Consider the following 24,635-nt stretch of genomic DNA (forward strand, 5'->3'; position numbering starts at 1 on the left):
TTGAGCAATATATAATATAATTGGAGGAGAAGATTTTACTATAATTGACCAACTTGAACCACAAAATGGTAAAGTTCTAATAATAAAAGGAAAACGATAAAAAAAAGGTTTGTACGTGGCAGGCAATAATAATAGACCTGGCAACATCACATGATTCACATCACTCTTTACAATTACATATTTTGGTACAAAGAAAGTTGGGTTGGAGGTTTTGGACCCAACTGAAATCCGAATAATGCACTCAGGGGCCACCCTTTCCTTGATTCCCTCTCTCACCCCGATCCATTCGTCCCTCCACTCCTATTTATTAACTTATTATTTATAACCATTTTCTATATAAAATTAAGGCTAAAATACTGCTAATCTAGGAAGAATGGACATATACACAAGTACAAGTGTTATTTCTAAAAAATTATAATATGAAATGGCCGTTATGGCTCATGTTTGACATAGGTACGATATTGATACGAACGAGTACAACACCCTAAATGAAGTGTTCGATTATTAATACTTTTGAGATTTGGGTTAATGCGAGCATGTCCAAAATTGTTTAAAACTGATCGATATGGTTCCTAAATCCAACTTAGACTCTCATAATAATTAAGAACCAAGTTAATCAGTAGATTGTTTTTATGATCACACCCAGTTGAAAAAAAGACCAACTCAAATTGCCCTCTAGCCATTTTTCATTTAAAAAAAAAAAAAACCCTCTATCAATCCCGTGCCACATAAAACTAAACAACCCAACCCAGGGCCTATATATATTATAAACTTTTTGCATTTCTGTGACCACAAATTTTATTCTTAAAAACCCAGTTTTTCATTTCCACATCAACATTTTTTGTTCTCTGAAATCTTATTTGTGATGGCTTTGAATTTGGTTTCTCCAGCTGAAATCAAAGCCTTATCGTTCTTGGACTCCACAAAGTCCAACCACTCCCACAAGCTCTCAGTCTCAGGTTCACTCACTCACTGCCTTTTTTAACTTTCTAAAGCTCACAACTTTATTTTCCTTCTCTGCAAAAAAAAAATCCTGGAAAAGTTGCTTTCTGATACTTCCTTTCCTTTGGGTACTTCAGTTTTGTTTATATGAGAGAAAAACTCAAACTTGTTGCCAAACACTTGCTTTCTTTAGCTTAAGTACAGAACAGTTATGTTTGTATGTACTTCCAGTTCTTAACATTTGATTCTCTGCGTTGGTTGCTGTTTGAAATTATGAACAAAGAATATAGCTTTAATTACAAAGAGGTTTAACTGAATAAATAAATAAGCTTTTTTTTTTTCCTTTTTTGGAAGTGGGTAGTTTTTGGTGTTTAGCATTATTGCTTTTGGTTGAATTTTTAGTGTGTGTGTATGGATTTTAGAACTTTTGAGTATCTGGGTCTGTGAAAATTGAAATTTGATATATTAAACTTTTATTTGAGTATAATTTGGTGTTGTATATTCTCGAAAATGCTATTCGGATTTGTAGAGTAATTTGGTCATGATTTTGTTGTTGTTGTTGTTGTTGTTGTTGTTGATTATTCACAGTATATGAATTTCAGTAATTATGCTTCAATGATTTTTTGGTGAAATTTTCAATATTTTTTATTAGTGTATTAGATATTGTTGTGTTAAGTAGTTTGACTTTAAAACCCTTTTGTTGGGGGTTTAATCTTTTGTTCTTTTTGATTTGTAGTTGGATATAATTTGAAGAGGAAGGATCATAGAGTGGTATTTGGGAAAAATATTCGTTGTTTGGCACAGGGACCTCCACCGGCCTGGCCAGGACGAGCCGTTCCTGAGTCTGGTCGTAAGACTTGGGATGGTCCAAAGCCTATCTCCATTGTTGGATCAACTGGGTCAATTGGAACTCAGGTAAAACAAAAGTAATTTGTTTTGTGACCACAATAAAATTATACTTAAGGAGAACATTTAGATGCACCTTTACAAAATGTGTTGTTGGTACTAGCTAGATATTGTAAATTGTGATGTATTATAAAGGGAAATTGGAAACCAAAAAGGATTAGCAGGTTTTGAGATCAATAAACACTGATGACATGATGTATTGTCAAGTTGGCACTAAAATTTTTTCATTTTGTTTTGTAAGAAACTCGTCTATTTGGTATTTCCTTTTGTAATTGTGGAATCTGTAGTGAATTTTTTTTTTATGTCTCTAACTTCTTATTATTATTATTATTGTTATTGTTTTTTTCTGTCTAATTTTTTGTTTGACGGTAGAACGTTTTTGTTCTGAATTCAAACTAATGCTTGGCATGTGAAGTATGTCTTGACCCATAATTAGTTGCTTAGAATTAGCTTCGGTGTTCTACAGACATTGGACATTGTGGCAGAGAATCCTGATAAATTCAGAGTTGTGGCACTTGCAGCTGGTTCAAACGTAACTCTTCTTGCAGATCAGGTAACGGTTAGATACATAACATATAATAGAACTGGTTTAGATTTTCCGATTTACAGCAAGCCTTAAATTAAATTTTTAGATGATAGTCTGAGCTGTCACTTGATTATGATCCAGTATTATTGATGATTTCATTTTATGTACTTATTTGTTCTTTCTGGATAGGTGAAAACATTCAAACCTCAACTAGTAGCCGTTAGAAATGAGTCCTTAGTTGATGAACTCAAGGAAGCTTTGGCTGATGTTGAACCAAAACCTGAGATTATTCCTGGGGAGCAAGGAGTTATAGAGGTGGCATACAATCTATTTATTTGGTCTTTGTCTGGATAATGAAAGCCATTCTTGTTATTCAATAGATATTTTCTGCATATTTTTTCAGGTTGCCCGCCACCCAGATGCAGTTACTGTAGTTACAGGAATAGTAGGTTGTGCAGGACTAAAGGTAAATCCTTCAATTTTAAGTGTTTTTTTTATTGAAAGGGCGAAACCAAAAGCAAGATATCACTTATTAGGAACAAACACATATTTGGCTAACTGAAGTGTTCCTGTTTTTTTTTTTCCTTAGCCTACAGTCGCTGCAATCGAAGCAGGGAAAGACATAGCTTTGGCCAATAAAGAGACCCTGATAGCTGGAGGTCCCTTTGTCCTTCCTCTAGCTCACAAGCATAACATAAAAATTCTTCCTGCTGATTCAGAACATTCTGCCATATTTCAGGTATGAAAAGACGTGTATTGATTGCTAAGCTGATCCAACAAAATTTCAGATACTTCCATTACATTTAGTTTTTTGTTTTTGGTGGTGATATGAATAATTCTTGAATATTACTTGGTTCATGTTATCTGTGGCACTTGAACGATCACTATATCATTTTACTCCACAATACGCTTATAAGAAGAAAAGCTTAAAGAAATCTCTCTTCTTCAGTGTATTCAAGGCTTGCCGGAAGGTGCACTTCGACGCATTATTTTAACCGCGTCTGGTGGGGCTTTCAGGTGTGAAATCAAAATTTAAGCTATAATACTTAAGCTTGTAACTTTTAATGTACAGGGGGCAGTAATCCTTCTAATCTGCAGAGCTGGAGTCAATATGCAATTATTACCAATGTGGCTTAATTTGGCTCTTCTATGTTAGTTTGCTTGATGAGACATGTATTTAGTGATCAATGTTTTTTAGTGATTTGAAAATCTTCTTAGTACAGTTTTAATGAACTCTAGTATACATTACCTTTTATAGAACAAAAGGAAAGCATCAAGAAAACATCTCAGGCCCCAGACATTTTTCTTATATTTTCAGTTTAATGATAGCTTCCTGCAAAGCCATTGAAAGCTCCTTGCCTCTCATGTGTAGTATATCTGACTCATATAATTTCTTTCATGGCCAATTTTGGAGTGTCACATGACTCACATCTCCTACCACTGATAATTAATACATTTAAGAATTTTAGATTTCAGGTTATAAATATTTAGGAGTGGCTTGATGAACTTCTTGTGTATTTGATTTTCTCATATTAATAAAGATATCTTTACTTATCAATGAAAAAAGGACCTGAATTTTACAATTAGGTTACTTGTTTACCAACAGGGATTGGCCTGTTGATAAACTGAAAGATGTTAAAGTTGCTGATGCCTTGAAGCATCCTAACTGGAATATGGGGAAAAAGATCACTGTTGACTCTGCTACCCTTTTCAATAAGGTTTGTTCTTATTCTGTCTGTAGTTCAGATTGAAATACTGTGCTCCATCCGACTGATGTGCTATAATGGTATGAGGTGCCAGGAATAAGAAAATAAGTTCCTATTTTTTTGGATAGGGTCTAGAAGTCATTGAAGCCCACTACCTGTATGGAGCTGGATATGATGATATTGAAATTGTGATTCATCCGCAATCTATCATCCATTCGATGGTTGAAACACAGGTTTGGTTTTATACATTTTTTAGTGTTGCTCTAATTATGTTTAAAGTGTCTGACATTTGCAAATGCTTTTATTTTTGTAGAGGCAGGGAAATTGATACGATAATGCTTCTGAATATTTATGTGAAATTTCTCATTTTATATCTATCTCTATTTCTTTCTTTCTTTCCAGGATTCATCTGTTCTGGCACAGTTGGGGTGGCCTGATATGCGCTTGCCCATTCTCTACACAATGTCGTGGCCAGACAGAATCTATTGCTCTGAAGTGACTTGGCCTCGCCTTGATCTTTGCAAGTACATAGTCTTTCCCCAATCATGTTATGGTTTTAAACTCCCTGTCATTTCCTTTTTAAATTCTAGGCGGGTATCACTTACCTGCATTTCCAGGGTTAATTTCCTTAGTAGTAGATGCTCACTAAATTGGTCGCACAAACTGCTTTTCTCAAACAACCTTTTTCTGGATACCTTTCCAAAAATTATAGTGAGAACTCTCATCTTAGAAGATAAGCAACTCCTCTTCTTGCCAAGAGTCTTTAAGATATGATGATCAAGCTGAAAATGGTGAACATGCTTATAACTTCATGTCAGCGTGCTTGTTTAATATGACTCAAGTTAAAATGGGGTTATGCAGGCTTGGTTCACTAACATTTAAAGCTCCTGACAATGTAAAATACCCCTCGATGGATCTTGCATATGCTGCTGGACGGGCTGGTGGCACAATGACAGGTGTTCTTAGTGCTGCTAATGAGAAAGCTGTAGAGATGTTTATTGATGAAAAGTATGTGTTCCATTTCTTGATTTTCACTCAGTCCAAATGTTTCCTTTCGAACATTGGTGCATATCTTCTTGATAAGTGTGTTTTCTATTTCTGCTTTCCTTGGGACTCTTTTTCCAAATAACGTAACTTTTGTTGCTTATTTTTCAGTAATATGCAAAATATTATATGTTTTCCTTTTGTAAAGGTTGTAATTTTTTCAGAGATTGAAGATCAGTTTATTGGTATTTTTCTCCAAAAATTTTCTGGTCTATTTCTATTTTGAAATTCCCTGGGAAATTTTCCATGGGCCCTGAGCCTCTGTCATCCTCTTCCACCTCAAGTAACCTGCATGACTACTTATTTACATCTGTAGAAACTGCATCTGTCATGAAACTAATACTTTCAAACTGGACCGGCTTTCTTGCCCTTTGCATTTGCATTCACTATCCTGGTTTGCCTAACATATATTATTTGGAATCCAATTATTAAATTACCTCAGATGTTTGCCTACTTAGTCATTTATAATGCAATCCTGTTCTTATATAAATACTGCTTCCCGATGTGATTTCTTCGCCATTGAATAGTTTGCTTTGTTTTCAGGATTAAATATCTAGATATTTTCAAGGTTGTGGAGCTAACATGTGATCAGCATCAGAAGGAGTTGGTGACTTCACCTTCCCTTGAGGAAATTATACATTATGACTTGTGGGCACGGAAATATGCTGCCAGTTTGCAAGAGTCTTCCCGTGCAAGTCCTGTTCTTGCATGAGTGAAGCTAGCCCTTGTTGGCCTGTATAAAGTTGGTCCAACTTGGAATGGAGATGTTGCCAAAAATTAGCATTTTTGCTAAGGATGGTTTTGCCGGTTTTGGCAAAAAGAGGAGAGAAAAAGGAAAGAGGGGGGGGGGTGGGTGTGGGTCCAGTGACTGTATCATTAATGGGTTTGGGGAAAATTGAGCAATTGTATCGAACATGTATAAAAATGAAAATAGGTATCTGAAATGTGTTCCCAATGATAGGTTTTCGAATGTTTGAATGCGTATCTTGGCCATTTAAGTGCTTAATTCAGAAGAAATCAATGGGAATGTTAACAGAAAGACCAAAAAAATTGATGATAATCTCACTTCGCCACGAGGATGCAACTTCTGTGATTGTCTTGACCACTTCTTTTCCAGTACCTTGTGCAAATAGGATCAGAAAGCTCTTCACTATGACAATCATTTCTAATGCCTTTGGCCTTGTTCTAAACAAATTTTGTTTCTAGAAAGCATTGGCTTTTTCGTGCATTTAATGATGGGTAAGACTCAAATCTCCTAACTAACTAAATTAATTTCCTTGCGTGTGTTCCACTCCCAACAGGGATGTAGTTTGAGAAAGATATTTCTGCAGAGTTAAAACAATGTCACTATCTTATCAATTCACTATCTTATTTATTTCATAGCAAGAAACAGATACTGAAAATGATACAAAAGTCATGGGAACCCTCTACCCCTTGGATTCTGGATTCTGATAAGCTTGTAGTGCCTATTGTTTTTGATGTTCTAGATCCTGTAGCATGTGGTAGGATACTTCTCTTTGTATCTTCAGTGGAGTTTAGAGGTAGCAAAATTTGACCAGGACCTAAAAATCTAAGTGGAAGTTTGGCACATTAAATGTGGATTGTATTATAGACCAGTTGGATCTTTTTGACTTAAATGAGTGAGAGTGACAGATTTTGGTCTGAAACAATTTTGTATTTTCGTCGGACTTTGGATTGGATTGGGGACAAATTGACACATTAGGCTGCAACCCGGATTTGAACCAAGCTCAATCTGCACAATGATTAGGCCCTTGCATTGCATAGGTACATTTGGGCTTCTTTTAGGCCCAGAGTTAGACTGGACTTGAAACTTGACAAGCCTCAATCCATTCTGTTAATTTTTGTGCACATGGGGTACTTTGTCTCTACATGTGTAAGACTCACAGGTAGGGTTATGTGCCATGTGCACTAAATAATTTCATGTTATTTTATTTTTAATGAATCACTTGATTTATTCAACCAAACATAGAAACACTAAAAAAAAAAATTCATAATGTATTTTAAATTTTAACAAGTTTTTATGGTTTTCAACTAGTGTATCACTGATGTTATTTTATCATTTTTACCATTCATAACTTCCGACCTTAATAGATTTGAAATATTTTATAACAAGAATGATATTACAAATTTTATTACACTAGTTTGGAAAATATTACCAATTATAAAATAAAAATATGAGGTTCAAATCTAACCTACATAAAAAATCGATCGGTATTTGTTCAACTATAAAAACTACTAGTTCAACTAGTAAAAATTGAAAGCCGGGCATATTTTCGATTATTTGACTATTTCGATTTTTAAAATCATGCATGTTAAGAACAATCATCATAGATTAAAATTATATCTTATCCAAAAAAAAAAAAAAGGTTCAGTTTCTTATTTTTACTATAAATTAAAATTTTATCTTATCCAAAAAAATTAAACATTTAATTATTATATTTTGGGTCCAATTAATGTGTGCCTTAAAAGCACATATTAGTCATCTATTTTTGGAAACATTTGTCATTTTATGGAGAATTAAAAAAGCTGTAAAAAAAAATGGTAACTTTTATATTTTTCATAAAAAGTTACCTAAAATGATTTATTAATGCATGTCCTAAGAACATGCATGTTAAGAACAATCATCATAGATTAAAATTATATCTTATCCAAAAAAAAAAAAGGGTTCAGTTTCTTATTTTTACTATAAATTAAAATTTTATCTTATCCAAAAAAATTAAACATTTACTTATTATATTTTGGGTCCAATTAATGTGCGCCTTAAAAGCACATATTAGTCATCTATTTTTGGAAACATTTGTCATTTTATGGAGAATTAAAAAAGCTGTAAAAAAAAAAAAAATTGGTAACTTTTATATTTTTCATAAAAAGTTACCTAAAATGATTTATTAATGCATGTCCTAAGAACATACATTAGTAAAACCCTTATGTAGCGATAAAGGCTCGAATTTGTATATTGGGCCTTGGCCGAGGACGTTGGTTGGTCTGAGGATGAGTAAACAATAGTAAGGGTGTCAAGCTCAAAATCTCATAAGTAAGATGCAAACAGAAAGGCTGTGGAAGGCGATCCGAGGAGGAGAATATCCTCGGATAAACAGAACACAGATCAAAGGTATATCATGTCGATCAAAGTAGCCTTTCAGGAAGATCTACTGGTAGGAATGTGCATTACAAACGTACAAGAGGGATGGAGGTCCAGAGGTATCTAAGAGAAAGCTGCTGCCACCGCATTAAATGCTTTACTGCTAACTTTCTGACCGCATTTATGTGGAGAAGACTCCTGAAAAATGCTGTATCAGCTACCCCAACTCACAAGGGGCCAGTAAGGGTGTCCGATACGACAAACACTCAAGTGATGACTTGGATGATCAACAAATGGAAGGCCAATATCATCAAAAGGGAACTATATAATGTAAGAGACCCTCTATAGAGAAGGGATCGGGAAAATCAAGAAAAAAAAAAAAAACATTGTAGCAATTTAGAACTAGACTTGTAACCTTACTTAAGAACATTATATAAGAATCAGTCTCCTCAGATTTTGCCGAAGACTTTTTTCTTTAGTGTAAACTTGTATATTTTCACTCTTTTATCATAAAGCCTACCTAACTAGTTGTTTGGTTAGCTAAAACCCAGTTTTTTTTAACCCTTCTATACAAATTCATTGTTTTGGGCTTTTTGAGTTTAAGTCCATTCATATCTTGAGCTAGAAACTCAAACCAGTTCTTTACACCTTATATTATTTAAGTAATAGTAACAATTACATTCTCATGACATCATTTTGTAATTTTAATGCATGCCCTGAGGGCGTTCATTAATAAAACCCTTATATTATTTAAGTCACATAAACAAGTACATTCTCATGACATTGTTTCGTAATTTTAATTAATTAATTTATTTATTTATCGTTTTTCTTAGTGAAATATTGGTGTGCATCTAGACACACAAAAGAGAAGCTGAAGACCAAGAGAATAGAGAGTGTATGGAACCACAAACGTGGATATCGGATAGGGAAGTAGCCAATCAAAAACGTTAGACCGAATTTATCAACCACCGAGGAAAGGATAATAAAAAACATTAAATAAAAAAATAAAAAAAACATTATCAAAGTCAGAACTCAGAACACAAACTCGAAGTGACCAAAAAAAAATACAGAGAGAGAGAGAGAGAGAAAGAGAGCAACACATTGATTGTTTGGTTGTCCACATTTCAGTCTATCTATCATCAATATCCATGGCAGCAGCGACGCCGTATGCGACGGCCTACACTAACACCGCCGTCTTAGTCCCTAGACTCTCCACCACCACCACCACCACCACCGCTCGCTGCTCTGCCTTGCCTTACCTCCCACCTCCTCGCCTGTCCTCTGCTTCTTTCCCAGCTTCTACTAAGCACTTTGCAGGTATATTTGTCTTTTTTTCTTTTTGGCATTTGGTGAAGCACTTAGTTAGAGCTTAATGACTAAACTAAACTAATCTTATTATAATGTATTTAAATGGGTCATTTTTTTTATTTTATTTTTTGTTTTTCTTGTTTGTTTTGTTTTCCTGTTTGAGTTTTGAGTTTGACTTGCTATGTGTATATTTTGGTCCAGCTTATGGGAAACTGGTAATGAGGATTTTTTTTTTTTTTTCTTTTCTTTAGTGATATGAGTTTCATTTGTGTATCACTCAACGGGGTTCTTCTTAGCTTTTGGAAACCAAATAATATATGAAAAAATTTAGAGCTTAATGACTAAACTAAAGTAATCTTTTAAAAATGTATTTAAATGGGTCATCGTTTTATTTTATTTTTTGAGTTTGAGTTGCTATGGAGCATGTGGTCCCAGCTTATGGACTTATGGTAGATTGGGAATGAGGATTTTTTAGTAATGTGTGGGTTTCATTTGTGTGTCACTCAACTGGGTTCTTCTTAACTTTTGGAAACCAAATAATATAGTAAAATTTCTGGAAATTACATTACATATTGGTTCATAAAGCCCCACAAATTTTTTAACTTCGTTATTTGCTACGTAAGGTGGTTGAGATGTACACGAATGTGTGTTTTTAGTTGAGTGAGTCATAGCCTAAATGCTTGTTGAAAATGGTGATTTGAAGGAATGTGGTTGGGATTTGCTGACTTGCGATCATTTAATTGATGGAATAGGCATCAGGGAGTTAAAATATGAAAATAGATATAAAACAGTAATCCAATTTTAACATACTTCTAATTGAAGCAGAGGATAACTGAACCTAATGTACAAACTTTGTAGTTGGAATGAGGCCAGCCTACTCAATTTCTAGTATGATTGATAGTAGGTGATGAGTGAGCAAATGGAACTTAAGTTCCCATATTGTGAATTGCAATTAAATGTGGGAATTGACCGAGAGCATCTAAATGCTTAATAAAGGCATTCTAAGACTTACTACACTTTTGGAGGGTGCTTAAAAACTTATGTGCAAGACATGCAAGGGAAGATAACGTTGATGGGCTTTTTGGAGAATGCATGAGTCTGTGTATTATGTATTGAGTATTTTTTTTCTTCAATATCATTGGTTCTAACTGTTTATTGGTTTGTGATTGAGCTGAGTTTTCCATTTTTAATTTGTTTCTATTTGTAAAAGTTGCTTGAACGTTGCCTTGTCATAAAAAGAAAGAAATGATTTTTTTTTTTTTTTTTTTTTTTTTGGAGAAAAAGAAGTAAAACAGTTTATTGAAACTGTTTAAATTGTATAACTAAGATTCTTGTTTCTCTTTTGAACAGAGTGCCGTAGGTCCTCTCTGTCTCAGATCGGAGCCTCTTCCTCAGAAGACACATCCACTTCCCTTGATGCTAATGAACTTTTTACAGACTTGAAGGAGAAGGTAAGAAGGAAAGCTGGCATAGTACTACTGAAGAAATTTTACCAATTTTCTCGTGCATTGTGTCTTTTGAATTAACTGATTTTGTTTTCTGACTCTTTACAGTTTACTAATGGTACTTATTTTGTTTTGAGGAAAAATTCTATGGGTTTAAGTCATTTCCTTCTTTTGTAATAATTAGTGGGATGCACTTGAGAACAAGTCCACAGTAATTCTCTATGGGGGTGGGGCAGTAGTTGCTGTTTGGCTTTCTTCGATTCTCGTTAGTGCCATCAACTCGGTCCCATTGGTAGGTGATTTTTTTAAATAGCACATGCTTCTATTTTCTTAAACTGGATTATATCAAAGAAATTTATGTGGTTTAAGTCCTTAGTAGGCTGATAAATTTTCAGCAAATAAAAATTGCTCTCTCTCTCTCTCTCTCTCTCTCTCTCTCTCTCATAAGAGCGGATTATTCAAGCACTCTGACATGGTTGTCTTCTTTTGCCAGCTTCCAAAGATTATGGAGTTGGTAGGGCTAGGATATACAGGATGGTTTGTATACCGTTACCTTCTCTTCAAGGTAAATCGAAGAGACTACAATTTTTATATATTTTTTGCTTTAAAATCATAAGTACTTTATTTATAGAATTTGTGGTTTTAGGGGCAATTAGATCGGTTTTGTTGCATTTATGTTTTCATTCCACATGCAATACTCCAATTGATTCGGTTTCCCATTTTTCTGTAGCTCATGATTTATTGTTCCTTTGAATCACTAGAGCTTGAATTGTTTCATTTTCAATTTGGAAAGCTTCGAATTTTCATCCTGCAGTCCCAAATCGATGTGAATAAAATCACATTAGAAAGTAGAAATTTCACCCCTTGACCTCAAATCAGCGTGAATAAAATCACATTATTAAGCCTTAACTTTTAACTAGTCAAAAAGGGCCAAGAGCCTCTTGGCTTAGTAGCACTAGGCGGAGGACTCAGGTTTGTCCCCTGGGGCAAGGTCCCCTCAACTTACTGTAACCAAAAAAAGAATCCAGAGAATGCCAAACCAAACCATATCTGCTGTGGAAAATAGGGAGCGTCTTTTCTTCACTGGGGATGAATGGGATAAGTTAATTGATTGGGCTGAGAAGAATTGAATAGGGAATTCTTTGAAGGCTGTCTGTAGTAGGCTAGCATTCAGTGCTGCTGTTTATCAAATATGGGCTAAGAGGAACGCTATCATTTTCCTAGGCTTGGTCAAAACGGAGGACCAGATTGGGGAACTCATTAGGAAGCAAGTCAAATCTCAAATTGAGGGTGGCATGCCCTATGCTTGCTCCATAATTAATCAAGAATTCTGTTACAGATGGGGTTTTGCAGATTCCGTTCTAAAGATGGGAAGGCCCTGCTTAGTTCTAAGTGATCTATGGTCCAGTTGAAGGCTGCCGTAGTGATCTAGAGTGGTTTGTTGCTTTTATGGGGGTGGTGTTAGTTGTTTTGTCAGAATGTTGTGGCCGGTGTCCCTGCTCGTGTTCCTGTTTATTTAGTTGGGGTGTAATTCTGGTTTTTAGGCCTAGGAGGTGTTGCTTTTATCCTATTCGTGGGCTCTTGCTGTTTTGGGTCTGGCCTACTGGCTTGGCCGTGTGATTTGTTGTAGTTTCTGCCATCCCAGCTTGTTTCAATAAAGGTCTCTTGATTATCCACCAAAAAAAAAAAAAAAAAAAAAAAAAAAAAAAAAACAAAACGGAGCCAAACCTGAGAGAGGGTTCGATGTGGTTGGACCTTAATCTCAGAATATCTACTGTATCCAAGATAAGCTAGTTATTATCATGATACTGATAGACCTCATGTATTTTTCATTAGCATATAGATCACCTATTCTAACAAATGATGTTATTCTTTTACTTCAGTCAAGCAGAAAGGAACTGGCTACAGATATTGAATCATTGAAGAAGAAGATTGCTGGAACTGAATAGATCTGTTTGATTTTGTGGCAATTGAAGCCTGCGATTATCATCATGTTTTGTCTCCTTGTATTTCCTTTATGAGAGGCATCTGTATCCTGTGATGTAGAATAGGTTTTGTATTAATCCTCATTACTGTTGTATTCTCCCATTTTATCCCTAAAATAAGACTTGGGCAATTCTGTGTTTACAACTCTAAATGTATGCAGTTGTTGATTATACTTCCACAATAGTGATTATGAAGCAGCTCTTACGCTGCCTATGAAATATTAGCTCTTGTTGCTGTTTGCATTTTGATTTTTCTTTCCCTTGTCATTGCAATAAGAGAAGAGCTAGCTACTTGGAGGCAAAAGAGAAAACCGGTTGATGCACCTACTAGGATAAGAACCACCAGTGCCAGAGTCAAAACCAGCTATATTACACTAGCAAAGTTCACAAAATCAAACTAGAGTTAGGATGTTTCATGTTGTGGAAATTTCTGCAAGAAACCAGCCAGAGGTGAAGATTACATCATGTAGCAAGCTTTTATTAAGTTTGGACATGTTGATTGTCTATGTGGCTACATTTTGTGGACTAGGTTGTAGCTTTAACTGCTGTGGACAATCTGGGCCAAAATGGTTAGTCTTAGGCTGTCAGCATTAGTATCAGACTCTTCAAAACCACATTTAGCCAAAAATTTAACTACACTCAGCCAAAAGACTCATGCATCATGTTCAATAAATTGTTTAAAAAATAAAGTAAAAGTGAACATTGGCTTAATAGAGCACTATACACTCGATACCCCAAAAAACAAAAAAAAGGTTTTTTTTATTCGTATTCTCACGTCTCTCTTTATCATACTATTTTAAATAAAATAATGGTAGAATATTGAGATTGATGTAGTTGTCTATGAATAATAGATTAATTAAAATAACAAAAGTGAGGTTTTTTATACTAAATTTGATTGAAAGTGTATTGAGCCTGATATGAATGCTGGTAATTTCCATTTCAAATGTGTACTCATGTAACTTTTTGAACATAATATGACCTGACATTTTGCTAAAGAATGAAAAAAATATAGATTCTAAAGCTGATTTTTATTATTATTATTTTTTCACTTTAAGAGAAAAAAAAAAAATCGAAGTCTTGACACCTGTGAGAACTAAATCAATTTTCATATAAAGATTGAAGCTGGACAGAAGTGGACCAATTGGACGGAAATGGATCAAAATGAACTTAAGTGGATCAAAATGGACTAAAGTAAATTGAATTGGACTGAATGGACCAAAGTAGACTAATTAAAACTAAATAGATCTAAATGAACCGAAGTAGACCAATTAGACCAAAGTAGATCGAACTGGAAAAATTAAATTGAAATGAACCAAATGAACCAAACTGAATGGAAGTGGACCGAAGTATACCGACTGGACCAAATTGACCAAGTTGACCAATTGGACCAAAGTAAACCAATTGTTTACTAGGGGTGCATTTAGATAAGTTGATGCAAATCGATGTTTTGGCTCTAAAATGAGCATTTGTGAAAAAGGTACGAAAAGTTGCTGTTATGAATGGAGTTTTGAGTTTCCCAAACACCTAACTAAACAAATCCTATAATTTTGTACAATAAAATAAGAAAAATAAATCGAATGTATTACTCCTATATTTTAAGGTACAATTATAAATAAGCTCATATACGTTTTTTTTTTTTTTTTTTTTTTTGCAATACTATTATAAATAAGCACATGAAAAAAGATATTTTATTCTATAACTCAAAAGTGCCGCTTCGTTCTGTGTGAGACTTGGAGAATGGGAAGCAAAGCAATGGAATTGGGTGTGACGGTGACAAACCCACTCAGCTGCTTTGCTTGATCAAGTCTCCGCCTTTCACTGTCGATGCTCTGTCTCTTTCTCCTCCTCCAACCACCACCGTGCCTCCTTAGGTAACCCTCTCTACATTTCTTTATTTTCAACATTTAAAACCCCCCCCAAAAAAAAAAGACTGTAAATATTTAGATTTTTTTGTGTGTATCATATTGTGGCGATTCCTTAAGCTCTGTCATTCCTGTGTTCTAGTAAAGTTCACTACTTTTTCATATATGTATCATACTGTGGTGATTCCTTAAGCTCTGTCATTCCTGTGTTCTAGTAAAGTTCACAACTTTTGCATATATGTATCATACTGTGGTGATTCCTTAAGCTCTGTCATTCCTGTGTTCTAATAAAGTTCACTACTTTTGCATATATGTATCATATATTTGATGTTGTTTCTCAACTATTGATTGTGTCAATTCTGTCTATGGTGAAATTTGATTTATAAATTGACTGATTGAGTGATTCAAATTCGATTGTTATTGATAAAAGACCAAAGGGTTCAAAGCAAAGCATGATTTGTTTGATTTTGGCAGTTAAATTTTTGGTGGCAAGTGAAGGCAAGGTGTAAAATCGAACCCCTTTTTTTAAGACTAAATTGAACACTAACACATAATTGATAGGTCCAAAATGGTAGTTTAGACAGAAAGTTTATGTAAAAATCAATTTTAGAATAAGAACCTGCTTTTTCTATTTTAATTTTGGTGGCAAGTGAAGGCAAGGTGTAAAATTGAACCCATTTTTTAAGACTAAATTGAACACTAAAACATAATTGAGAGACCCAAAATGGTAGTTTAGACAGAAAGCTTATGTAAAAATTACTGTGTTTATTTTAGAATAAGAACCTGCTTTTTTCTATTTTAGCTAAACTGCTTTTCAAAACACCCACACTGATTATCTATTCTATATTCTTATTTTATTAAAATATCAAAATTTCTTCACACAGAATAACCAACATTCACTCTCTTCATTCACCCTTTGGTAAAGCAAAAGAAAAGTAATAAAAAATTGTTTTGCATAAGCTACAGTGCCTCCTAAATTTGAACAAGCACTATAGCAAAATCTTATTTGTATAATGGATATATGAGCTGATGGGGTGTTTTTATTTTTGGGTTCATTGGCCAAATTTAGGGGCTTATGCTATTTTAGTCGAACTGATGTGAATGCTCATATCACTGTATCCATCATTACTCATGTTGTTGTCTATGTACTTATGGTACTTAAAAGTCAATGCAATCTTATATTTTTTTCTAGGTTGCACCGACACGCCATTTTTGGCAAAGTACTGGTGTCCAACACGTGTTGGACATCGATACTGGTAAGACTCGCCAGACTCTGGTGTCCGAGCAGTGTCTTTTTTTTTTTTTTTTCTCGCTTCTTCGACACGGCGCCGACGCGGCACCAACACGGTGGACACGCCAGCAGTGAAAAAAAAAAAAAAAAAAATCACAGATTTTGACAAATGGACAAATCATTACTGTTGATTTTGTGATATACCCTAAAACAAAAAAAGCTTGAGTTTGAGAAGTGAGAAGTGAGAAATCATTACCGTGAAACCCACAGCCCAACCCTCCCTCCACCCATTGCCCTCTATCCCTCGCCGGTGCTAGATCGGGCTAATTGGTGAGTCGGCGAGCTCCATAGACAATTGCTGTGCCCTCTGTCCCTTCCGATCTCTCTCTCTCTCTCTCTCGACGTGGACAAGTCTGACCCCTCCAACCTTCTCTTCTCTCTCTCTCTCTCTCTGTTTTTTGATTTTTTTTTTCTTTTATTTGCTTTGGGTGTACTGTTACCGTGTTACTTATAATCTTTCTTTTTCACGCGTTTTTTTTTTAATCCCACTCTCACTGTGTTATACTATGTATATATATATTAATTTTTTTTTGTCTCTTTACTCAGCCTTTTGCCTTATAAATTATAATGTTTATTATGAATTTAGTGATTTTTGTTTTTGTGTGTCCTGCTATAGTTTTATTTATCTATTAAAGTTAAATATTGTAGGTGATTTTACTAAAATGAGTACTGAAGAATCAAATGAGTCAGCTGCTCCTCTATGGAAATTTGTTACTAAACTGCCTAATTTTGGAATACAAGCTTGTGTTAAGGTTGGAGATGAGTATCAGAATGAAATGCAGAAATTAGAAGATGCGTATGAGGAATCTTTGCATAGACTGAAGAAGCCTAAGTTAGTGTCTTTACCAACTGATTTTGCTAGTAATCCTAATTTGGGTCCTAGTGAGAGTGATACAGCTACAAGTCATCCATTTTTTCAGGAAAAAAAAGGGGTTGGGAATTCTCCTTTGGAGAAGGCTTTTAACAATCAATGTCGAGAGCAATTAGATTCTCTTATTGCTAGGACATTTTATTCTGCTGGTTTACCCTTTCACTTTGCTAAGAACCCGTATTGGATTGAGATGATCAAATTTGCAGCTAATAATAATTTAGTGGGCTATATTCCTCCGGGTTACAATAAATTAAGAACAAGTTTGTTGCATAAAGAGAGGGCACATATTGAGAAGTTGTTGAAGTCAATTAAAGAAACTTGGAAAGAAAAGGGTTTAAGCATAGTAAGTGATGGGTGGACAGATATTCAAAAAAGGCCACTTATTAATTTTATGGCTACATCAGAGAAAGGGTCACTTTTTATCAAATCCATTGATGGTACCAAAGAGTATAAAGACAAACACTTCATTTCTGACTTGTTTCTAAGGGTCATTGGTGAGGTTGGGCATCAACATGTTGTCCAAATTATTACTGATAATGCATCTATTATGAAGGCTGCAGGATCTATTGTTGAAGCTGAATATCCTCATATATTTTGGTCACCTTGTGTTGTGCACACCCTCAATTTGGCCTTGAGGAATATATGTGCACCTAAGAACACTTTGCAGAATGAGGTTCCATATAATGAATGTAAATGGATTGCACAAGTTGCAGATGAGGCAACTTTCATTCGTATTTTCATCACAAATCATTCTATGAGATTAGCAATTTTTAATTCATATTCCCCTTTGAAGCTACTTGCTGTTGCTGAAACACGATTTGCTTCAATAATCATCATGCTTAAAAGATTGTTTCAAGTAAAACAGCATCTTCAAAATATGGTCATTGGTGAGGAATGGATGTCATATAGAGAAGATGATGTAGGAAAAGCTCAAACTGTGAGGGATTATGTTTTGAATGATTTGTGGTGGGACAAGGTTGCATATATTCTGAGATTCACAGGACCTATTTATGAGATGCTTCGAGTGGCTAACATGGATGCACCTATTCTTCATAAGGTGTATGAAATGTGGGATTCCATGATAGAAAATGTGAAGAAAGAAATATACCGGCATGAAGGCAAGGAAGACTATGAGGAGTCTCCATTCTATGAGGTGGTACATAGTATACTCATTGAACGGTGGACTAAAAATTGCACACCACTTTATTGCCTAACACACTCCTTGAATCCGAAGTAATTTTTCTATCTCTTTAATCTTTTCTTTTATATTCTTTTAGGCATTTCTAAACAAATAAACTAAACTCATTAGTTATACTTATTTATTTGCTTTTAACTAGGTATTATACTAATCAATGGATTGAGGAAGTCAGAGGCCGTGTTGTGCCACATAAGGATGCTGAAATTTCTGGGGAGAGAAACAAGTGCCTCAAAAGATTCTTTCCTGATCCTGATGATAGGAGGAATGTTGCTATGGAGTTTGGCTTGTTTTCAAGAATTATGGCTTATGATAATGATAACATGGATGATAGGTGGACCTTCGATCCAATGGTTTGGTGGTCAAATTATGGGTCCAAGTTACCAAAACTTCAAACTTTAGCTCTAAAGCTTCTTGGACAGCCTTGCTCATCATCATGTGTTGAGAGGAATTGGAGTACATATGGCTTCATCCATTGTATGAGGAGGAATAGAATTGCTCCTAAATGTGCTGAAGATTTAGTGTTTGTTCATTCTAATCTTCGACTTCTTTCAAGGAGGAGGGAAGAGTACACTAAAGGAAACTCTAAGAAGTGGGACATTGGTGGAGATACTTGGGATGAACCATTTGGAGGACCTGGGTTGCTTGAGATTGCTCATCTCACACTAGATGAGCCAGAGATGGAGATAAGTCTTGTTAAGAATGATGACTATGTTGATGATGATGATGTTGTTGTTCTGGGATAATCTTGAAAGTTTAAAACTTGTTTTCCTTTTATGTTTTTAGTTTGATGTTGAATGTAGCCTATTTAAACTTTTGGTTTGTACTCTAAACATTTTATGTGTATTATTGTACTACTTGGGTGTTAGTTTACTTATTTGTAGTTCTTACATAATTTAAATTCTAGACATAAATGTATTTTATGTCTAAAAATATTTAAAAATATGCCTACATATAAAATTTAATTAATTATTTAATTTCCGTACTCATGCCGTGTCATACCCTTATTTTTCAAAAATTGCCGTACTCCTGTATCCGTACTCGTGTCGTACCCGTGTCCGTGTTGGTGCAACTTCGATTTTTTTTAGGTTTGGTAGAAAGGCCTTGGAAAACTTCAGATGCTAGACTTGTGCTTGAAGATGGTTCAATCTGGAGGGCTAAGTCATTTGGTGCTTCAGGAACACAAGTTGGTGAAGTGGTATTCAATACATCTTTGACAGGGTGAGCTGGTCTATGAATTCTTTATACCCGGATAAGCTGTTTTGAAATTTTCATTTCTTAAGATTTATTAAGCATGCCACATAGGTTAATCCCTTGTCATTATTCTGTGAGAGATTGTTTGTCCCAACACATTTCATGGTGTATTCTCAACTATCCACTGGGCACCCTTGCGTTGGCTTGGACTTTTGATATGAAGATAGAGTGGCCTTTTTCCATAAGCTAGAAGAAACTGTTCTATTGTTATTGATGGTGTTTCGTCAATTTTACTTGTGGTTATGGTTTAACTTACACAAATAACTGCACACCTTTGAAGCTAATTTATGTTTTCTGGTAGTACAACTAAGTCAAGGAACTTGCATTTTCTCACTAAATTTACAGTAACATAGCTGTTAGTGATGTAGATGCTCCCACATTTACGCTGTTCACAAGGACGTGGTGTAGTGAAAAGTGATACCATAGATATTATCAGCCAGTGAAGAAATTTACCTATCAAAAGAAAAAAGAATCAGCTAGTGAAGAAAGTGATGTGAAACATATGAAGTCATACATTATATCAAATATCTTCCGTGTTTCTAGCACATCAATATGCTGACAGATACCTGCGTTGCCAATTATGACCAAATTCTGTCCAACATATCAGTGCTGATTTGAGATTTGAGAACTGTTTTTTTTCATAAAGATAACAGAATTTTAGCTTTTCTAGGATTGATTTGAAAATAGCTTTACAATGTTGTTAATCTATCAGAAAACAAGCCATTGTTGGGTATGTTCAGCAAGTTGCATGGAAAAGTTGGGATTCACAAAACACGAAGTATTGAACATTATATGCCCATTTGAATGTGCAGTAACATTTATACTTGATGGCTGAAAACTAATCAAGTGTTATTCTTAGTTGGATGATGCTGATTGATTTTGATTGTTTGAATTCTATGTTATGATGGAAATGTAAGGTGTACTTTTTTGCATCTGGAGCTTCCACAAGAAGTTCATACTGTTACACATTTAACACTTGTAACATGCTTCTATTTTAGATCAATAAGTGCTTTTCCTTTGGTACTTTGTGCTTTAACCATGCCTAGGTGCACTTTTAACAACAGAGAGAACTTATTATTAAGGTTCATGAGTTAACTAGTTGTGCAACACGGATGCTCATATTTGGAATTTGATTTATGGTTGTAATACATGTGTTCTGCAGGTATCAAGAGATTCTTACAGACCCTAGTTATGCTGGACAGTTTGTCCTGATGACAAACCCACATATTGGCAACACTGGTGTAAATTTTGGTGGGTGAAATTTGTACTTTAAGTCATTGCAAACTCTTATGTCTTGGATACTATTTGAAATCTAAGTTTGATGTCTTTAATGTCAGATAATGAAGAATCAATGCAATGCTTCCTTGGTGGTCTAGTCATTAGAAGCTTAAGTATCAGGTACAGTTTGTTAATGCTGCTTTGGAAACTTTCATGCTAGCAACTTTGTTGTTGAGCTGTGCTCATTTATAATTTTATAAATTTCTTCCAGTACTTCAAATTGGAGATGTGCAGAAACACTTGGTGATTATTTAGCAGAAAGGAACATCATGGGGATTTGTAAATGTTATTTAATATAGCATGAGTTATCTTAAAGACCAATACTTTCGACATGTGTAATTTTAAATTATTGAGCTTTGCTCTCCATGAAACTTCTGACCTCCCTTCATCTTTTGATTTTGTGTCATTATCCTACAGATGATGTTGACACACATGCTATTACCTGTAGATTAAGGCAAGATAGAAGTCTTATCGGTGTTTTGAGCACAGAAGAATCTAAATCAGATGAGGAACTATTGGAATTGTCACATTCATGGGACATTGTTGGTAAGGATTTGATGCTGTTAGTTAAAGGGGTTTGCAAATTTTTTTTTTTTTTTTTTGAAAAAAACATTTCAAGTGGGGGAGGGAGGATTCATATCCTGGATATCTCCATTGGAAACACCAAGAGGTGCCAGTTAACCTAAAGGTCATTGGCCAAATAATAAAATTTTAGGTCCCTATTTTTCTTGCCAAAATTTTAAGTCCACAGTTTTCATGCTTTTAATTTGCAGGTGTTGATTTGATAAGTGGTGTTTCATCCAAGACCCCTTATGAATGGACTGACAACACAAAGTCACAGTGGGATTTTAACACCAATGGGAGAGATGGAAACACTTTTCCTGTAAGTATTATTTAATTTTTTTTGAAAGTACCATCCCTGAATAAATTGGCATTTGTTCTTACTCTTTTTCGTGTTTGTGTATGAACTGAAGGTTGTTGCATATGATTTTGGATCAAACATAACATACTTAGACGCTTGTCATCCTATGGTTGTAAGATTACAGTCGTCCCATCAACATGGCCAGCTTCAGAGACTCTTAAGATAAAGCCATATGGGGTTCAGCAATGGCCCTGGAGACCCTTCTGCGGTTCCTTATGCAGTTGAAACAGTGAAGGAAATTCTGGGTAAGGTTCCTGTTTTTGGAATATGCATGGGTCCTCAGTTGCTTGGCCAGGCATTAGGAGGTACAGCCTTTAAAATGAAGTTTGGTCACCATGGTGGAACTCATCCAGTTCGTAACCTTCGGAGTGGGCATGTTGAAATTAGTGCTCAGGTGTGTTAATTTTATTTAACTCTACCTATTGACTTTTTCTCTCCCTAAATCACATTTAAACTTTTCTCTGAGGAACAGCTAAATATGACGTTGACGAATGTTTTCTTTTTCAGTAATATATTAGTAATTTAAACCTAAGAATTCACAGTTCGTCAAAGTAATGTAATTCATTTGTAAATTATATAATTTTTTTTTTTCCTATGGGAGTATTTTTCACTTTAAATTTATAAACTGGCAGAATCACAACTATGCAGTTGACCCTGCATCACTTCCAGAGGGTGTGGAAGTAACTCATGTCAATCTTAATGATGGAAGCTGTGCTGGTCTTGCATACCCCCCCCCCCCCCCCCCCCCCCCTCTCTCTCTCTCTCTCCCCCCCATGCACACACATTTATCATTAACGTATAGAATCAATTTTCACCCATTGGGAAGGTGCTCACATCATTTGTATTAGAGCATTCCTTGAGATATGTATTAAAGTAAGTCATGGCTAAGTCGAAGAGGCTAAACGAATGAGAGAAGAGCTGGTTTTGGGGATTTCCTTTTTAATTCTCTTAGCCCATATTGTGAATTATGTTTATATAGGTTGTATGACATAACTTCCACCACAGTATTGACATAAGGTATTCTTGCTACAGCTTTTCTGGAATTCATAGAGCTGATGAAGCGAGCAAAAGAAAACGCTTGAGCACACAAGATGACAGTTTAAGCAATCTCTGTAATGTCCATGAAGTTCACATCGGCTATTTTATGTGGAGAGGAGAAGACTAGTGTTGCATTGTCAGTTTTGCTAATGTTTATAGGATTGGTAAAATAATTGACAATGTGCTAAATTGAACAAGCCATTGATGATTTGTACAAGAATGAATAATTTAAGACATGCTGATGCAGGCATAGGGTCAATCTCAGTTTTATTTTGTTTTATTTATTTTTAAGTGGTAGGGGTAATTTTGTAATTTCATAATTTATGGTAGGGCTGTGCAGTCCATTGGGTCTTATTTTGGTCTCATTTGAGTTTAGTTATTTAGTTTGGGTTTAAAATAAAGTCCTATTTCAACTAGGAATAAGTATTGAGTCTTATGTTTTAAGAGTTGTAATGCACTGATGCTTTCTAGGGGAGAATAATAAAGTTTTCATATTTATTATAGCACATGAATAGAATTTAAAGTTGTGGCCCTGGTAAACTAAGGACAGCAATTTTTTAGGGTTTAATTGCACTTTCCCCCTAACTATGGCATCCACTTTAATGTACACCATAATCTTTAAAATTGCCCAATGTGCCCCCATAATTAAGATGGGGAAAGTGCAATTCACCCATTTTTTCATTTTCTTTTGACCATATATTAAGATTAGGCTGTTTTCATGAGAGAAAGAGAGAGAGAGAGAGAGAGATTTAAGCCCATTTCATATTGTTGGAGTCTTTTTTTTCTTTTCTTTTTTGACAATCGACAGTACAACCCTACCCCGGGATCACTCGAACCTAGGTTCATGAACTCCTCAAGCCTTTAAGACTTGGGGAAGTACCAACTCGTCTAACGTGAGCGGTGGTGAGTTTTTCTTAAAACAAGTATTACACTTCAATACAACAGTAGTTAAACTTAATTATGTTAAGTAATTGGAGTCTAAAACTTTTGTCAATAGGTAGCTTGTTGGTCATTATTATTGTATTTTCCATAGGCAATGACATATCATAATGAGTAGGTGAAACAAGATAAGAAATGGTGTAAAAGAGATACTTAGTGGTATGGTACTTTTCCTTTATGAAGATAAGGGATAAATATGTAACAAAAGTAATGTTCATAATGTAAAAGATATTTTTCTTTTGAGAATCTAATGTAAGAGAGAGTTGAAATAATAAGATACAAAATTTATCTAGTAATTGCTTGTGTTGTCAGTAGTGGTGGAAAGCATTCAGACTTGACAAGGCATTTTGTCATGGTGGAAAACATTAAGTAGTGTTACATTGAGGTAATCAGCACAAAATAATATGAATCATTGCACCATGAAACATTTGGTGAAGCATCATGAGGACTAAACATGAACACTAGGCTAAATGGAGCCAAACCCTCGGTTAATGTATCTCAAGCTAACATAGATCATAAGGGCATGACTAACACCCATTAGAAAAGCCACTCTCCTATTTGCCAAACCATTCTCCAATTGCAGCAAAATTCTAATTACCAATGGGCTTGGGCCATGGTTTTATGAAAGGATTTAATGTGTTTGTAAATGGACATCTGACACGGCCCATGTCATCCATGGGTAAATATGGTGGTTGGGCCGCTAACTTGGGCTTCAAGGCTTATTGTGCATTTTACCACAGCCGCTTTTTCTTGTTTGATATAGAAGGTTCATTTCTAGAATCTGCTGTTTTATTAAATTAAAACCAGTAAGAGATTCAATGCACATATTGACTTTTATAATGGGGTTAAAAAAAAAAAAAAAAGCTTCTTATAATGGGAGACAAAATACAATAAAATTCAAACACTCCCACTAAACATGGATGTCGTATGTAGTATAAGCTGTCTGATTGTCTCCAACCTCTCACTTTCTCAAGAAGAAAAGCTCATGTGTTTTTTAAGTGGACATTGCTCGCAATAAAA

At 35.0% G+C, this 24,635-nt stretch overlaps 3 protein-coding genes and 1 pseudogene across 3 annotated transcripts; all 4 read left to right on the plus strand.

The window, feature by feature from the left end:
- Window positions 1–773: 773 nt before the first annotated feature.
- LOC126701677 (1-deoxy-D-xylulose 5-phosphate reductoisomerase, chloroplastic) lies at window positions 774–6,108 on the plus strand. Its single transcript, XM_050399982.1, has 12 exons — window positions 774–959; window positions 1,679–1,857; window positions 2,315–2,401; window positions 2,564–2,689; window positions 2,778–2,840; window positions 2,964–3,113; window positions 3,324–3,391; window positions 3,981–4,092; window positions 4,209–4,313; window positions 4,483–4,604; window positions 4,942–5,088; window positions 5,668–6,108. The coding sequence occupies exons 1-12, from the start codon at window positions 866–868 to the stop codon at window positions 5,834–5,836; spliced, it is 1,422 nt and encodes a 473-aa protein (XP_050255939.1). The 5' UTR covers window positions 774–865; the 3' UTR covers window positions 5,837–6,108.
- A 3,166-nt stretch (window positions 6,109–9,274) lies between these two features.
- On the plus strand, window positions 9,275–13,194 carry LOC126701975 (protein CURVATURE THYLAKOID 1A, chloroplastic). The gene is made up of 5 exons (XM_050400455.1): window positions 9,275–9,544; window positions 10,886–10,986; window positions 11,165–11,272; window positions 11,474–11,545; window positions 12,864–13,194. Exons 1-5 carry the CDS (start codon window positions 9,376–9,378, stop codon window positions 12,927–12,929), a joined length of 516 nt encoding a protein of 171 aa, XP_050256412.1. The 5' UTR covers window positions 9,275–9,375; the 3' UTR covers window positions 12,930–13,194.
- Window positions 13,195–14,668: 1,474 nt separating this feature from the next.
- Window positions 14,669–19,061, plus strand: LOC126701903 (uncharacterized). Its single transcript, XM_050400345.1, has 3 exons — window positions 14,669–14,836; window positions 16,767–18,222; window positions 18,327–19,061. Exons 2-3 carry the CDS (start codon window positions 16,781–16,783, stop codon window positions 18,928–18,930), a joined length of 2,046 nt encoding a protein of 681 aa, XP_050256302.1. The 5' UTR covers window positions 14,669–14,836; window positions 16,767–16,780; the 3' UTR covers window positions 18,931–19,061.
- Window positions 19,062–19,172: 111 nt separating this feature from the next.
- Window positions 19,173–22,664, plus strand: LOC126701904 (carbamoyl-phosphate synthase small chain, chloroplastic-like; annotated as a pseudogene).
- Window positions 22,665–24,635: the final 1,971 nt, after the last annotated feature.

This window comes from Quercus robur, chromosome 10, assembly GCF_932294415.1.
Source record: "Quercus robur chromosome 10, dhQueRobu3.1, whole genome shotgun sequence".
Taxonomy (NCBI): domain Eukaryota; kingdom Viridiplantae; phylum Streptophyta; class Magnoliopsida; order Fagales; family Fagaceae; genus Quercus; species Quercus robur.